This window comes from Hippichthys cyanospilos, chromosome 19 (assembly GCF_059441005.1).
Source record: "Hippichthys cyanospilos isolate Australia breed blue-spotted pipefish chromosome 19, RoL_Hcya_1.0, whole genome shotgun sequence".
NCBI classification, from domain to species: Eukaryota; Metazoa; Chordata; class Actinopteri; order Syngnathiformes; family Syngnathidae; genus Hippichthys; species Hippichthys cyanospilos.
Window position 1 is genome coordinate 14,891,011 of NC_142387.1, and position 15,113 is coordinate 14,906,123.

The window sequence follows — 15,113 nt, forward strand, 5'->3', positions numbered from 1 at the left end:
AAACCCTCCTAAAATGTCTTGTACCCCCTGCAGGGTCTTCAGGTACCCCCGTTTGAGACCCAATGGCTTCACTTCAATGACATCATAAATGAGTCGTTAGAGGGCAAAGCATAAAAAAATGTTGAGACTTTCAAGCAGCCCACAACCAGGTTCCCACCTAAAGCACATATTTGCAGTGTCTTTGTTGTAAAGTGATGTATTAACTAGTCCGCATTTCATCGTTGCGGAATTTCGATTGCCACTCCAAATAGTTTCATAGAAGAACAATTTTTTTGAATTGTTTCTGAGCCAGCTTTTTATTTTCTACGAGTAAAAGTCTGCTCACTCGGCAGACGTATTACAAGGGCGTGCAATGGCTTTGCGTGGCGAGATCGCAATTATGATCGGATGTCATCACCGGTCTTTGATAAGTTACACTTCAATTGAAAGCTATTTTTAGAACAAAAGAAAGAAGGCGGGGTTATGGAAAGTGAGCTGTTAACAGGTCAGGCCACCGTGTGCATTGTTGACAACGACGTGCCTACGCCAGCATTTCCTTGTCCATGAGTCAAGCACTAAAAGGAGCAGATTGCATCACTGTGATTCTGAATTCCATCTTCAGCGTCATCAACTGGAGTTTCTCGCTGTTCGATTCAGTTTCAGGGTGTCTCAACTTTTTTGTTTTCAAGAAAATACTCAAGTCATTGTACATACGTGCGTACACACGGCATGTATACAAATGTATGTATTCATCCATTTTCCAATTAATTTGTTCGTAATTTGAAAAGAAAAAAATACTCTTGCTCTCATGCGTGTGTGTGTGTGTGTGTGTGTGTGTGTGTGTGTGTGTGTGTGTATATATATATATATATATATATATATATATATATATATCTGTATATGTACACATATGCATATATTGATTCATTTTCCAATTCAATTGCTCTTAATTTGAAAAGAAAATAATACTCTTGCTGCCATCAATGCATCCAACAAGTATATGCAGTCGGACACAAGTATTACATGTTTTTTAAGATGTAAATTAAAAAAAAAAAAGAAAAAGAAGTCAAAAACCCCCATACCAGTCACTGATCAAAATGGATTATATTAATTACCGGTACTGTAAAAAGATAGTTATAAATAAATATAACTATATACATACACAGCATGACGAATGTTTTTGCAGTGATTGATTCATTCTTTCACTTCCGTGGCTGGTTCGAGACGTCAAAACCCCTTATCTACGTACTTTACTAGGCAATGAATGAATTAGACTATAATCAGTTCCTGTTTGTGACCTCGACCTCAAGACAATAAATACAGTACAATCAGGCAAGAGTAGACTACGGAATGTTTTGACCGTATACTAGAGTAGTGTCTTTCTCAATGCTGTATCTTGATTGCACAGGAATGATTCCATTGGGAGTGACGTGATGACGGCGAGGGGGTGAGCGGGCTTGCCACACAGTTCCTGTTTCCAAACATGATGACAAGACTGTGACTCGTAAGTGAACTCCAATGCAAGACCACAGTCTTGGTTCATTTTTCATATTTGGTTCTGGCCCGCAAACGGGTTTAATCCGTTTCGCGAGATGATGTTGTAGAGTATAAAAATGAGCCAACATTTTTAAATGAAAGACAAACGAATGGGAATATGAATGTTTTGTGACTAGAAGTGATGTTGTGGTTGTACTATTTTGGACAGTAATGAAAAATAATAAATCTACAGTATACCATGTTTCTATTGATATTTCCCTCAAAACGATTTTGACACCCTTGGCATACAACATTTTGCAAATGAGCAATTAGTTGAAAGCTGCAGTGTGCCTTTTACTGCAATAAAATGTATTCAATAAATTATTGATGCTTATAAAATCTCCAATACCCCCAAGGATAATCGTTAGGCCGTTAGGCTGGCTCGTTAGGCCAGCGGTTCTCAAAGTGGGGTCCGCGGATCCCCGGGAGTCTGTGGCCTGACTGCAGGGGGTCCATGAAATAATTTGGGTGTTTGGAACTGATTTAGATTATCATTTAACAGATATAGATTTGTGCCTTGTTTGGATTCATCTGTTTTTTGGCGCCGCCTCTGGCCGCTGTTGAAAATGCATAGGTAGCGCGCTGTCTACCTAAATAAAAGCCATTGCAACGTCTAGGAAGGACAGAACGTTGGATTATTAATCAAAAAATAAATATATTTGTGGTCATTTCATTTGCAATTTTTAGTTTCTAAACTTAAGTATAGCTGAAATGTAAAAAAAATGAATATGTTGCTGAAAAAAGGCCCCTTATTTTTGGCTTTGTTTTGTTTGTTGTTTCTGCAAACATTTGCAATCCTTGTAAAATGTGCTTTCTAAAAGGGGTCCCCGACCCCCAAAAGTTTGAGAACCCCTGGTTTAGTCCATATGAGTTTTAGTGTGTGTGCTTGTTTGTTGCTGCATGGCGGACCCCACAAAGTGCATAAGCGCCAGCTTGGACTGTAACAATAACACTTAACCCCTCAGATTAATACAATTAACATCATTATCAGCAGATGTGTACCCAAGTTTGAGCAAGCCGTGTACATTAACTCCATGCACGTCAGGGAAATTTACCCACTTTCATCTCCCGCTTGTTTTATCGCAGGAAAAGTTAACATTCCGTGACGTCTCAGAGGTATATCGTAAACGACGTTTATCTAAATCACCCTCTCAGACTTCAAAAGCGCTGATAACTGGCACGTGTTGGGAAATGCACCATCTTGAGCAATTTCATGCACGACGTCGGGATTAGGGACAACAAAGTCCAGCGGAGATAGGTACTGTACCACCTGCAAATATTTTACTTGAAGTCAGTGCGTCACAATTAGTTATTGCAGTCGTAGATTTTTCAGGTACTTCAGTTTCGTTTTTTCCCCCGACTTTTATTACCTTTATTTCATGGTAAACGTTACACCCCTATCAAAAAAAGCTTCGGCATTTACGGATTTTCTTATTGGTGGATTCCCCTGGTTATTTATTCACTCCTATTGTAAATATCCTAAGTACATTTCAGTGGACCTTTTTTTTTCTTGTTGATATATTTTTACTTCTGTTTTCCTACAGTTTCGTGATCGCGGACAAAAATACACACATAGTCCAAAAAGGGAAGCCACACATCTTTTGCTGGTTTAATGCAAAGCAAACAGGAAACAATATAGGCACATATAGTTCAAAAGCAAATGCGGGGAAAAACAATTATGTAAGTCAATAAGTTCAAAGGTTACACCATTCATAAGTAAAGACACTTGCAGCAAGTTTGGTCTAGGGTTGATAACATTTTATAAAGACAACCGTTTTGGCAAAAATACGGCCCGCGGGCCAATTCTGGCCCACAAATGGGTTTAAGGCGGCCCACGAGGTTTTCATTTTCTTTGTGTAAAACGTTTAAAAATGTATAAAAATGAGCTGAATTTTTCCATGAATTAAAAACTTGAAATGTTTTATGATTGATAGTAGGGCTGCACAATTAATCCAATTTTAATCGCAATCACGATATTGGCTGCAACAATTAATTAAGTTCATCCTCAGCGATACTAAGCACTTTTTTGATTACAAGTAAAATCAAGCACTTTGTCATCCTGCCAAAAGGGGGCAATGTTTCCCACATGTTTGGATGACAAAAATCTCAGCTTTTCTCACCCAAATATATTATTTACCAGCGTGAAATAGAGTTTCTCACCTGATTCTCAATATATAGTGCTAGCTGAGAGCCATTTTAAAAATTCCGATTGACAAAAAATTGGAATACATTTGGTTTGAAATGACCAAAAATAACATTTTTACTGCTAATTGATTAAAATGAGCTTAAAAGTCAATTATGTGCTTGTTTCTAAGCAAGCTTTTTTTTCCACTCAGTTGTGTTGCCCTGGTGTGCCATTTGTTTTATTTTTTCCTATATTTTAGTTTATTATTATTATTTGAAGCCTTTTTTTGTATACTGCTTGTTAAAAAAAAAAGAACAATAAATAGACATGTTTGACCATACATGATGAATAATCGTGATTTCAACATTGACCGAAATAGTCATGATGATTATTTTGGCCATAATCGTGCAACTCTAATACAATTAATAATGATTTGGTACTTTGGACAGTATTAATAAAGAATCATACATTTGAAGTTGTTGTTTGAATTGTTTTGTTTGTGTTACGTTTTTTAAATTATTATTATTATTATTATGGTGGTGGCATGCGACATGATTTTTTTTTCCTCAACATAGATATATAGTAGTGCATATGTTAGTGGAGCAAAGCGGATTTTCTTTGAATACATCAATTATTGCATAACACAGCACTAGGGTGGCAACAACACAAGTACAGAAGTGGCTACGCTGAAGCGCTTTGGTCAAGTGGAGCAGAAAAAAAAAACAAACAAAACAAAAAGGGCAGTTTGGTACTTTCACTTTGGCATCACGCTTCGTCCTCGGAACGCTCGTCCCCCCTCAACTTGGCTCGCTCCCGGTCCCTCTGGATGGCCCGCCAGATTCGGCACAGGACGCCGCCCCTGAGGACGCAGGGAGGAAGAAGGCGGAGCTTAGGGAAGGAGCTTTTGTTGGCGTGCAAAACTTGTTGATACCTGAGGCGGAGACAGCGTAAATCGTCTTTGGTGACGTCGTTCAGGACGTCGGTCAGTGTGTATTCTTCGAGCACAAACTACAGACAGACAGACAGTTTACAAGTGAACTTTGTTGAGGTAATCTGAGCGGTTTCATGTAGGGCTTTGTTGCTATTTTGAAATCGTGGGTAACACCGGAGTAGATTTTCACTCTTTTCCCATCTCATGGTGGCGTGCTAATTACTCATGTATATTATCACTGTCGTCACCTTATCAATAGTATCTGGGTCCGCCCCCTGCTCCTTTAGCCAATCGGTGAGCTGCTTGTCTGGCTCGTAATCCGCCGGAATGTGGAAGATGGAGGGAGGTGAAATGTCTGCAGAAAACACACAACTGTGTATTAAGAGGACCTTTAAATAAGAGTGAAATGATCATGTATAAGGAATGGTCGAGTACCGAACAAAACGTGTATCGATACTCGACCATCGATACCCAGCCTTATTCCAAAGTTTCCATAATTACTTCCATTCTGTCAGAATTATTTCGCAAAAAATGATTGGTCGTTTATAACATCCTTTCTTTTTTCTTTTTTAATGTGGCTTTCACCTGGTGGTCTATGACGGACTCGAACTAGGTCCAGGTCTTGCGTGCGCTGCTGCAGGGTGGCCTTGAGGACCTGCTGGTACTCTCGTTCCTTGTGCAGCAGTTCCTCCAGGAGCCTGCGGGAGAGCGACAAAGCCCGAAGTCAATCGTTTTAGGTCACGATGTAGATTCCAAAAATTAAGCTAATTGTTTCACCAAGCAACACTATATTTATCACAAGCCTTTCACGTCTGCGTTTTGTACCTGCTGGTCTCCTGCTTGAGGCGACCCAACTGCGCCCCCATCTGGTGGTGATGTGACCGCTGCTGCTCGTGAGCATGGGCCAGGTGTAGCGCAGCGCCGCCTGAGTGCAGCGGGGCGTCAGCGGGGGTCCCGGGTTCGGCGGCGCCAGACGCTAAGACGGGACTGAAGTCGGCCTCCTCCTCGTCCACCTCGTCCTCCTTCTCGGCGCCTTCGCACTCTGACGCCGGGCCGAAGTGCGTCTGCAACTCTGGTAGGAAGACGGAGGTGAGCAATGAAATCATTTCCGGGCAATTAAATGTGAAAATTGTTTCCATCTGGACTGAAGTTCTTCACATGTCCAGCAGATGTCAGTAGAAGCTAATCCCACCTGGAATGAGGATGGTGATGGCAGCCTGCACAGCCCTGCGGATGATGTTATCCATAGCGAACATCCAGTGAGGTTTGATGTGATGATTCCTCAGCACCTTGTTCACCTGACACACGCAAACAATTCCGAGATGTTTCAAAATTCACTCAAAAATAGGCGTCATTGGGATCTTTACGGCCTCTTTTTCATTGATGTTCCCCATTTTGTATACCAGCCACTGATACTCGAAAAAAAAAATATATTTTTTTTTTTTCCGGCCAATCACCCCCTGAAGACATTGTGTGTGTGCGTATATATATATGATAGCTAGGTTCATGTTCCAATTTATTTGCTCTTAATTTGAAAAGAAAAGGTACTGTTCCTTCCATTGACTTTGAGCCAGTATATCGGGTTGGATGTGAGCACTATTTTTTTTTAATGGGGTGCAAAAAACAACACCAAAGCAGAAACCCTGATACCAACCACTGATACTCTAAAAAAAAAATTCTCACCTAGTTTATTAGAGGCAAATATAACCCTCCGAGTGTGCTAGGCAACTTCCCACCAGATCTTGTTTGATTTTGCAATCAAAACTCCAAATACCAGGACTCACAGAATCCTGGAAGCCAAAGAGCACCAGCTGGATCTGGTTGATGGAGGTGGAATCAAAGTCCAGGTCCAGCTTGAGCTTGGAGATGGTGGCCGCCATGACGCGCCTCTCCGGGGAATGGATGAACTCTCGGAGGATGCAGATAATCTGCTTGATGTGCTCCACTGACAGCTGCAGCTCCTCGCTGCCCTGAAGAAGTGAGTAAAATGGCAAAAGAACAGGTGAGACAAGCGAAGAACATTTTCAGCCTTTTCAGGGATTGGAAAACTCTTTCATCTCTACACTAGAGGGCGCTCACGTAGCTTATTATCATTCATGATGATGTTTGCACACCTGGATGTAGTTCTCCCTAAGGTTGGAGATGACCTTCTCCTGGTCCTCGTTCAGGACTTTGAACAAAATAGCCCTCCTCTCGCTGTCCTTCTTGAGCAGGAAGAGGCCACTGTCTCTGTCCTCCGGCGAGGGGGGGGCGCCGCTGCGGTCCTCTGACACCGACCCCTCGTCTGGAACACTGGCATATACACACTTTATTTTTTTACGACGTTTGCGGATAGAAGCCTCTCCTGGCTACTGTGTGTGCCCAGCAGTCAACACACACACACACACACACGTACAAAGGGTATGTGTGTGTTTGCGCGTGTACCCAGCCATTAGCAGTAGCTTGTAAAGCTATCAACTTTCATTATATCAGTGCTGTAAAAGGAAGTGGTGCATGCTGGGACCACAATAGGGCCACCTGCCATGCAAACACATATGCCCATTCACATCTTTTGACATTACGGGCATGTTATTACCACCAAGCGAGGGAGGTTGTGTTGTCACTCGCCGTGCCTTGGCGGAGGTCACATTGGCTTTATTCGCTCTCTACTCAGCCAAGGCACATATTTTCCATTCCAAAAATCTCATAGAAACGTTTAAAGAGTGAACGACTGAGACAAAAGAACATCTAAGTTGGTTTGTACTGCTTCCACATTTTATATACATTTCAAGTTATTCAAACATTTTGAAATGCTGGATCACAGGGAAAAAAAAGAAGTAAAGCAAAAACTTTGGCGCCCTCTTGTGACAGATTGGTGATGGAAATGCAAAAAAAAAAAAAAAAAAAAAACATAATTACCCAAATATAAGACGCGCCTATGTATAGGACGCATTCTTAATTTTGGGGTTTATTATCCTTCTCCGATGCAACTTGCCACTCTTAATTGAGTCAGCTAGAGACATAACCTCTCCATTTTTGTAATATAATACTCGGACGGTGGTTCAGCCTGCTTGCTTCTTTTATTAACAGTAATGCCATACAGCACCTCAGGTAGTTGGAGTTGGGCGGCTTGAGGAGGTTCTCCGAGCCGGAACTTTTCTTCTTCTGGAAGAACACGTCATGTTTGGAGTCGCAGTCGGGACTCATGGAGCCATGTTCGCTGCTGCTGCTCCCTGTGGCCTCGCACTGCAACTGCACCGGCAGCGAAACGTGGATGTAGTCTGACAAAGGTGAAAAATTTCTCATTTATCCTTTTCAAAGCTTGATAGATGCTTATTTACTGTGTCTACACCCTCTTACTAAGCTATACATGACTTCATCAGAGGAAAATTAGAAAAACCTTTCAGAAAAAAATGTATTTCAAAGTTAAATACAACTGAACTCTACAAATATTGGATGCATTGAAGTTTTGATTTTTTATGTACGCCAGTGGAAATGCGGCTGCACCTGACGGCTTGAATGCGATCTTGCTCTTCTTGCCCTTGGCGTTGTGCCGTACAAACGTGTCCCTCAGGAGGTCGGAGGCCAAGGCTCGCTTGTGGGGGTCGGGTTCGAAGCAACGCAGGATGAACGACTTGGCCTCCAAGGACAAAGACTCTGGGATTTCCGGGTGGATCTTAAACATGCCCACCTGGGTTTTTTTGAAAGAATTTAAGATGGCGTAAGACCATATTTGAAAACATATACGGTCTCTTCATTTCCCAAATGGAAGTTAAAGCGGTCGCCGACCTTAAACATGGCAGCCTGCGGCTCGCCCAGCTCATGGAACGGAGGTTTCCCGGTGGCCATTTCAATGATGGTACATCCCAGGGACCAGATGTCAGCCGGTGCTCCGTACCCCCGGGGACCCTTGTCAATGATCTCTGGAGCCATGTATTGCAGAGTGCCTGCACATAAAAATATTGCTTGGTTAACCCGGAGCAGAAGTTTTAATGATAAAGGAAAGTCTTTGGCAGATGTGGAATTTGCCCTACGTAGTTAACGCTTGAGAGGCGACAGGGGGACAATAAAAGTGAAAAGGAGGAGGAGATAAGGACAGAGAGACACAGATACACCTGCTAATGAAAGACAAACACGGTTCTGCCCGTGCTTGATTAGCTAATCTAATTGCACACGTCTTTGACCGATGGAGAAGGCCAGATGGTCCATGAACATCACTGTGTCCATATGCGCGCATACTCCAACATGCGTTTCCATAGATAGCCCACAAAAAGTTCTGAGTTGCTGAGTTAGAAACAAATCATTCTCGAGGTCTTTCAGATCCCTAAAGTGAAGTTGAAGTTACCCGTGAAGGTCTCGGTGCAGGGGTTGACTCCTGCTAGACGCTTGGAGGTTCCAAAATCTGAAATCTTCAGAACTCCACTGTAGGTGTTGACCAGCACATTGTCACCCTAACAAAAAAGGAGAAGTAAAAGGTAGTTAGTAAAAATAACAAGCAAGGACTTCTTTTCGTCTGACCTTGATGTCCCTGTGAACGATCTGGTTCTCATGCAGGTAGCGCAAGCCCTCCAGGATCTGCCGAGTGTAGAAGATGATGGTAGCCTCCTTCAGGGGACCCCATTTGGAGCGAAGCAATGCCGACAAACTCCCTGGAGGAGGCATGAGAGGATGACTTTTATGGCCACCGAAAACCAACTTGAATATCATGTAAGTCAAGGTACCGCCGCAATTCCATCAGAATACAACAAGTCTGTCGAGTAACTGATCTTAGGACCACCTGCACAATCAATACAAATGGACCACAGGCTACTCCAGCCACAACACACACCTCCAGGGACTTGTTCCATGAAGATCTTGATGTATCCGTTCTCTGAAACGGAGCCCAAATACTGGACGATGTTCCTGTGCTTGAGGTACTTGTGCAGGGCGATCTCTTCGTGAAGAGGTTGAGAGTACCTGATGGGCCAAAGCAGAAATCAAGTTTTTAAGTCATCTTATTGATCATGTGCAAAATTCTTGTTTAAATGGCTTAATGAATCCAACAGAACCAGAGGAAGACAAAATCGAGAGGATACGGTAAATTGTCGTACAGAGAAGATCCAAGACTGTGTTGCCGCTTCTAAAGGGAAAGACCAGGACCGAAATCGCTCATCGGTTTTGGGGAAAGAATTTTGGTATGTATTTAAAGTTTTCTTTGATTGTCTTTAGCCAAATCTTATGGCTAGCTAACTCTGCTAGCCAACGCCAAATTTAAAATTGACCACATCTGTGCGAATCCCGTTACAGAAAAATCGTGATGAAGACACAAGCTGTCCACCACTAATCGTGAATACTAGCAACGCTAATTCAGACATGTGACAAATGAAAAATCATAGCAGAAGAAACACAGGCAGTTTGCCGAGTGACCCTAAAATTTCGAGCCATCCAAGCTAACGGCAGTAATTCAGATAGCTTATACAAAGATAAGATTCATTTAGAAACAGTTGACTCAAAGTTACCACGGTGGTGAGGACTAAGTTGCAGTTTAGCGGTTTTCACTTAAAAAGTCAACTTGAGTCTGTAGTATTGTCTTTGTGGAAGACAACATGTTACCCACCTGCTGTCTCTCTCCGGAATCTCTTTGATGGCAATTCGGACCTGGTTGCTGACGTCTCTCCCGGCGTACACCACCCCGTAAGTTCCTCGCCCCAGCACCACCCGGTCGCCCGTCTCGTCCGTGTCATACTCGTACTGCGGCATTGGAAACGTTGTCACACTCAAGTACACTCAGTACTTGCAATTACACCTCAAGTCCATGGAAATCGTTGCAGTAGCACTCACCTCCAGGGTGTCTCCGTCTCCTTCGCCCTCCAACTCCACAGCGTTGCCTGTCCCGTCTGATATCATCTCCTTGACCATGGAGCAGAACCTGAGTGGATATACGTTCCCACATTGACGCAATCTCACTTGAACCACAAAATGGCCTCCATTTTGCGCCTCGCATTTCCTTACCGGGCACACTGCTCCTCGGTGGAGAAGTAAATCTGGAAGTCGTCGGAGTTGTCGTGGACGTAGAGGAAGCAACAACGCTCATCAAACTTGCTGATGCTGGAGGCAAAAAGATTCATAAGAAAATGGTCTTCATGGGATAACTTCTTTGAAGTGTGCCCTAAAACGTACCTGATGCCTTTGATGGACATGGCGGTGAAATTCCACTCGTGTATGCCTTTCTGCAACACATGAACGCAACGGATGGTCACCAAGGGGGACGAGGACGGTTTCAGTTGTGGAAAGACACCACCAACCGTTTCAGCGGGGGACACATGCCAGATGGAGACATTCTTCTCTTCGGCCTCATTGTTGATGGACACGTATGAGGGCTGGTATACTTTAGTGGGCTCCAAAATCAGGACCTGAAACAGGAAAATGTCGGTGAGGGTATTGAATCCAGAAGAACGCGTTCTGGTGTCCGTACAGGAAAACGCAGTCGGTTAGTGGTTCCCTGAGTGGCTTCCACAATGATGTCCATCCAGAAATTGAGTTTGTCTCGCTGGGGGGAATGTTCCACTAACTGCTTCTTAAATCTCTGGATCAGCTGGAGGTTCTGCACCACAGAACGTAGGTACCTACGAAGAGGGACCCAAACCGTTAACCTTTGATAGACTACCAATTATACTTTTGAGGACATCAGCTCCTACCAGAGAGGTGGCTTCAGCTTGAAGAGCTTCTCAGCAGCTTGGGTGGCTTTAGGGATGTCACTGGCCAACATGCTAACGGTGAAGAACTGGCCCACGTCCCAGTAGTTGTTCATTTTCTCCAGGGAACCTTTGCGTCCCAACAGACTGTTCAACCTAACACCTGAAAAATACAATGGTACCGCGGCTTGTTGATAACCAGCTAGGAGATAAGACTTGAAAGTCTTTGATTAGTGGAGAAGCTATCTAAACTCTCCAGATGCTGCGTGGGAATTCGGTATGATGTCAACATCAGGATCCGCTTACCGATTTTCCTCAGTTCCATGGAGTTCTCGAACTGTTGGCCGGCCACTATGAGAAGAACAGTCAGGTTGATGCCCGAGTAGAGGGTGGGCTGCAGTTCAAATCCTTTCCTGTACCTGCAACAGTTGTTTGGCCTATCCATCAGCAAATGCCCAGCATGGATTCCCTGTGGAGTAAAGGCTGGAACGGATTCTCACCACTGGATAGCGTTGTCCCTGTTCTTGGTGTCTTTGCAGTCAGAGTCGAGGAAAATGTCCTTGTAGATTCTCCCGCACAGGCAGAACATGTCGGGAGCGGGATGTTCGCACGACTGCAGGACATGCAGCATCACGCGTAGAGCCTGCTCCCTGTCACCAGGACTGTTCCTCCTGCAAAAAACCGGACTTGGAACTATCTGTGAGTATTTAAATGCTTTGTCCCTGTTACCTGTTGAGTGCAAACGCGTAGTGGAACTGGATCATGGGCTGTGTTGCTAGGTCGCAAGTAGGCAGCATCTCCAAGGTCTGCACCAGTTTGACCATGGCGTCGTAGTCCTGATGAACCGAACGCGATACATGATTCATGTCTTATCGATTGGTATGCTTGATATCGACGTAAGCACACCTGGATGTCCCTGTAAGAGAAAAGCAAATTCATGACGATGTCCTGCGTGAGGACTTCGGTGTTGTCGATCCGGAGCTTGATGCGGGAGAGTTCCTTGGCCAGCTCCTCGCCTTGATACTTCTCCCTGGCCTTGCGTATGTCGTTTAGCAAGGTGTCCTTAAAGGAGGCGCTAGAGATATAGTGATCATCAAGAACAATCAGCAACGAGAACCACGCGTCAGACGAGCTGTGACGGTGCTTGTCAGTTTGTCTGACCAGGATGTGACGTGGATGTCTTTCAGCAGGCTGGTGAAGCGGTCCATCAGGGGGACGCAGAGAGGACCCAGAAGGTTGTCCCAGCTGGGCTGCATGTACTCGCTGGCCCTCCGCTGGGCGTCACTCTCGCAGCAGGTGTATTCGTGGTTGGGGGTCACGATGTAGGGGATGAAGTAGTAGTTGCCGCTGGACGCCTGGGGACCATCGGGGACGAAATTTTAGAGACATTTCGGAGAAGACCTGTCCCATTGTCCACTGGAATTAAAAAGGCAGATCACAAGTAGGGAAGGAATGGGAGTGTATCTGCAGCATCATACCAGCAAAGACGAGCTAGCAGGAATGCTTAACCCGCAGGTGTCAATTTTGACCCAATTTGGGCCTTCCATGTTGACAAAGACAAAACGTTAAAAAAAAACTCTTAAGAGCCTAAAAATAACGACGGCTCGTCACAAGAGGTCAAGGTTCAAAACAGCACCATGCGTTTAGAGTTTTATACTAGCAACCTGTACAGCAATCGATATCCGCAGGTAAACAAAGATCCAGTTTAGATAGGGCTGCACGATTACCCGAATTTTGATCGCCATCACAATATTATCGATAATTAAGCTGATCCTCTGCGATATTAACTTTTAAAAAGCCTGCTACCCTATGTGTCAAATCAAGCACTTTGTCATCCTACCACCAGGGGGCAATGTTTTCTACATGTTTGCATGACAAAAGCCTCTGCTTCGCTCACCCTAATATTTTAATAACCAGGGTGAAATGGTGTTTTTATCACCAGATTCTGAATACATACCGAGCTAGCTGTCAATTGAGATCCATTTTTAAAAATACAATTGGCAAAATAAATTTGCTTTGAAATGACCGGAAATGACATTTTGACTGCTGCTTGATTCAAATTTGCTAAAGTAAATAATGTGCTTGGTTCTAAGTAGGCTTCATTTTTTTCACTGGTTTGCACTTAACAGGGAAGGTCGCTGTGTTGCCCTGGTGCCAAGTTTTGGGTGAAATTCTTTTAATCATTATTTACTTATTTCTTTTCATTTATTTATTTTCAAGTATCAAGCCTTGAATCCTTGTTTATTTACTGCTTGTTTTTTAAAAAAAAATGGCAAAAATAGACTTTTGACCAAACATGATGAATAATCGTGATTTCAATGTTGACCAAAATAATTGTAATATTATTTCGGACATAATCGTGCAATCCCAAATTTAGATTGTTAGAAAAACACTCGTTAGGTTGCTTGTCCATTCACCGACAAGCTGCACACTGTAGCACGACTTGAGTGAGTTGCATGTTCTTGAGTTTTTTTGTGTTTTTTTTTTTTGCACAACAAGGCTTAGTAACCTCCTGTTCCCTTTCTGTTAGTGAGCACAATCTCCCAACATGCTTTGCTGCTCCACTGTACCTTACTTGATTGCGTAGGCCAGTGCCTCTGTATTCGGGAGGCAGCTGAACCCGGGGGAAAGCTAACCCAGGAAGACGAACCGCCTTCTCCACAAACACACAAACACCATTCAAACATCAAAATCATTTCCTTGGAAGAACAGCTGCTAAAACGTTGCGGGATTCTATTTCGGGAATCCGGGGTGTTGTTTGGGGCATAGAAAGCATGCGCACAAATATGATCCTCAATATAGCCCAAGGCGTTAGGTGTGTGTTTACGTGTGGGTGCGGGCACGCGAATGCATGTGCCGTCACATGCAAACACTTACTGTGTTCTTCTGAGCAACCATATCCTGAAAACAAATGCAAACATGAATGAATTTCAAGACGTCTCCCTTCTTCACGTCAAACCAAAATAACAGAAATCACACAAGTGCGATTTTCTTTTGCCCACCTTGAGCGACTGGGCCGTGTCGGGGTCGGTATCGTGGTACAGGATGACGTTGTTGGCCATGTCGAAGCTCTCCCTCACGCCCAGGTGGTAGAACAAGGACGGCTGACGGAAGACGTCGCTCATGTCCACCACGGCGATGTCTGCACGGGCGAGACATGTTTGCAAAATCGCCTTTGGCCAGCGGCGGTTTTTGTCAACGCTGGGTCACGTACGGTCGTCTCATAAAGAAGATTGCGCAAATTCAAAACGGAAAAGTAAGAAAAGGGAAGCCTGATGTTATTTTCTGAACACTTACATAATGAAGTATTTGGAAGACTACCGTTTTACGACGCAGTTTGTGTCATATTTCTGCTAAAGGATGAAAAAACATTTTTTAGCTACTTTTCTGTTGCTTGGCTATAAAATGTGTACTAATGTATACTTTTCAGCTTAAATACATTTCAGAGCCTCCACTTACCTGGACTGAAAAAAAAAAGAAAAAACATGGAAAAAGCTGGTACTTCATCTTTGACTGGCCCGTGTACAACAACTGGATGGTAAGATAATTTATGACTTCTGTTGTATTATTTGTGTGCTATGTCTGTGAGTTAGTATCGGTATTTTCTGCTCTGCTTCTCGCTGTGTTACTTTTTTGCAGTCTTAACCTTGTTTATGCTTTTTTTTTTAATCATGCAGACTAAAAGGAAGGCAGACTGGTCTGCATGAAAAAAAAACTGTAAGTTTGATCCCTTTTTGAATCAGCTTGGGTTTTGTTTGACTTGTCTTTGGGGAATGCAGAGCCTACACTCCAATTTTTTTCTGCACTCTATGTCGCTTTTTAAGAGCATGTGACGACTTTGGCACCTCTGAGCACAAACGAATGCCAAAAAAAAACAACTTTCACTCGG

The 15,113-nt window shown here is 43.5% G+C and overlaps 1 protein-coding gene and 1 long non-coding RNA gene across 2 annotated transcripts; one reads left to right on the forward strand and one right to left on the reverse strand.

The window, feature by feature from the left end:
* Nucleotides 1-3,097: 3,097 nt before the first annotated feature.
* Nucleotides 3,098-14,358, reverse strand: map3k15 (mitogen-activated protein kinase kinase kinase 15). The gene is made up of 29 exons (XM_088402404.1): nucleotides 14,227-14,358; nucleotides 14,102-14,125; nucleotides 13,800-13,880; nucleotides 12,386-12,579; nucleotides 12,131-12,299; nucleotides 11,954-12,060; nucleotides 11,725-11,895; nucleotides 11,531-11,643; nucleotides 11,228-11,387; nucleotides 11,005-11,155; nucleotides 10,835-10,942; nucleotides 10,710-10,759; nucleotides 10,542-10,637; nucleotides 10,371-10,458; nucleotides 10,147-10,280; nucleotides 9,379-9,506; nucleotides 9,069-9,199; nucleotides 8,896-9,001; nucleotides 8,340-8,497; nucleotides 8,058-8,241; nucleotides 7,657-7,831; nucleotides 6,686-6,863; nucleotides 6,356-6,541; nucleotides 5,764-5,869; nucleotides 5,397-5,643; nucleotides 5,157-5,269; nucleotides 4,820-4,926; nucleotides 4,572-4,648; nucleotides 3,098-4,499 (listed from the first exon to the last, which is right to left on the reverse strand). The coding sequence occupies exons 1-29, from the start codon at nucleotides 14,347-14,349 to the stop codon at nucleotides 4,406-4,408; spliced, it is 3,759 nt and encodes a 1,252-aa protein (XP_088258530.1). The 5' UTR covers nucleotides 14,350-14,358; the 3' UTR covers nucleotides 3,098-4,405.
* LOC148408063 (uncharacterized) lies at nucleotides 9,000-10,043 on the forward strand. The gene is made up of 4 exons (XR_015863695.1): nucleotides 9,000-9,257; nucleotides 9,356-9,463; nucleotides 9,596-9,724; nucleotides 9,837-10,043. It is a non-coding gene; the product is annotated as an uncharacterized LOC148408063 (long non-coding RNA).
* Nucleotides 14,359-15,113: the final 755 nt, after the last annotated feature.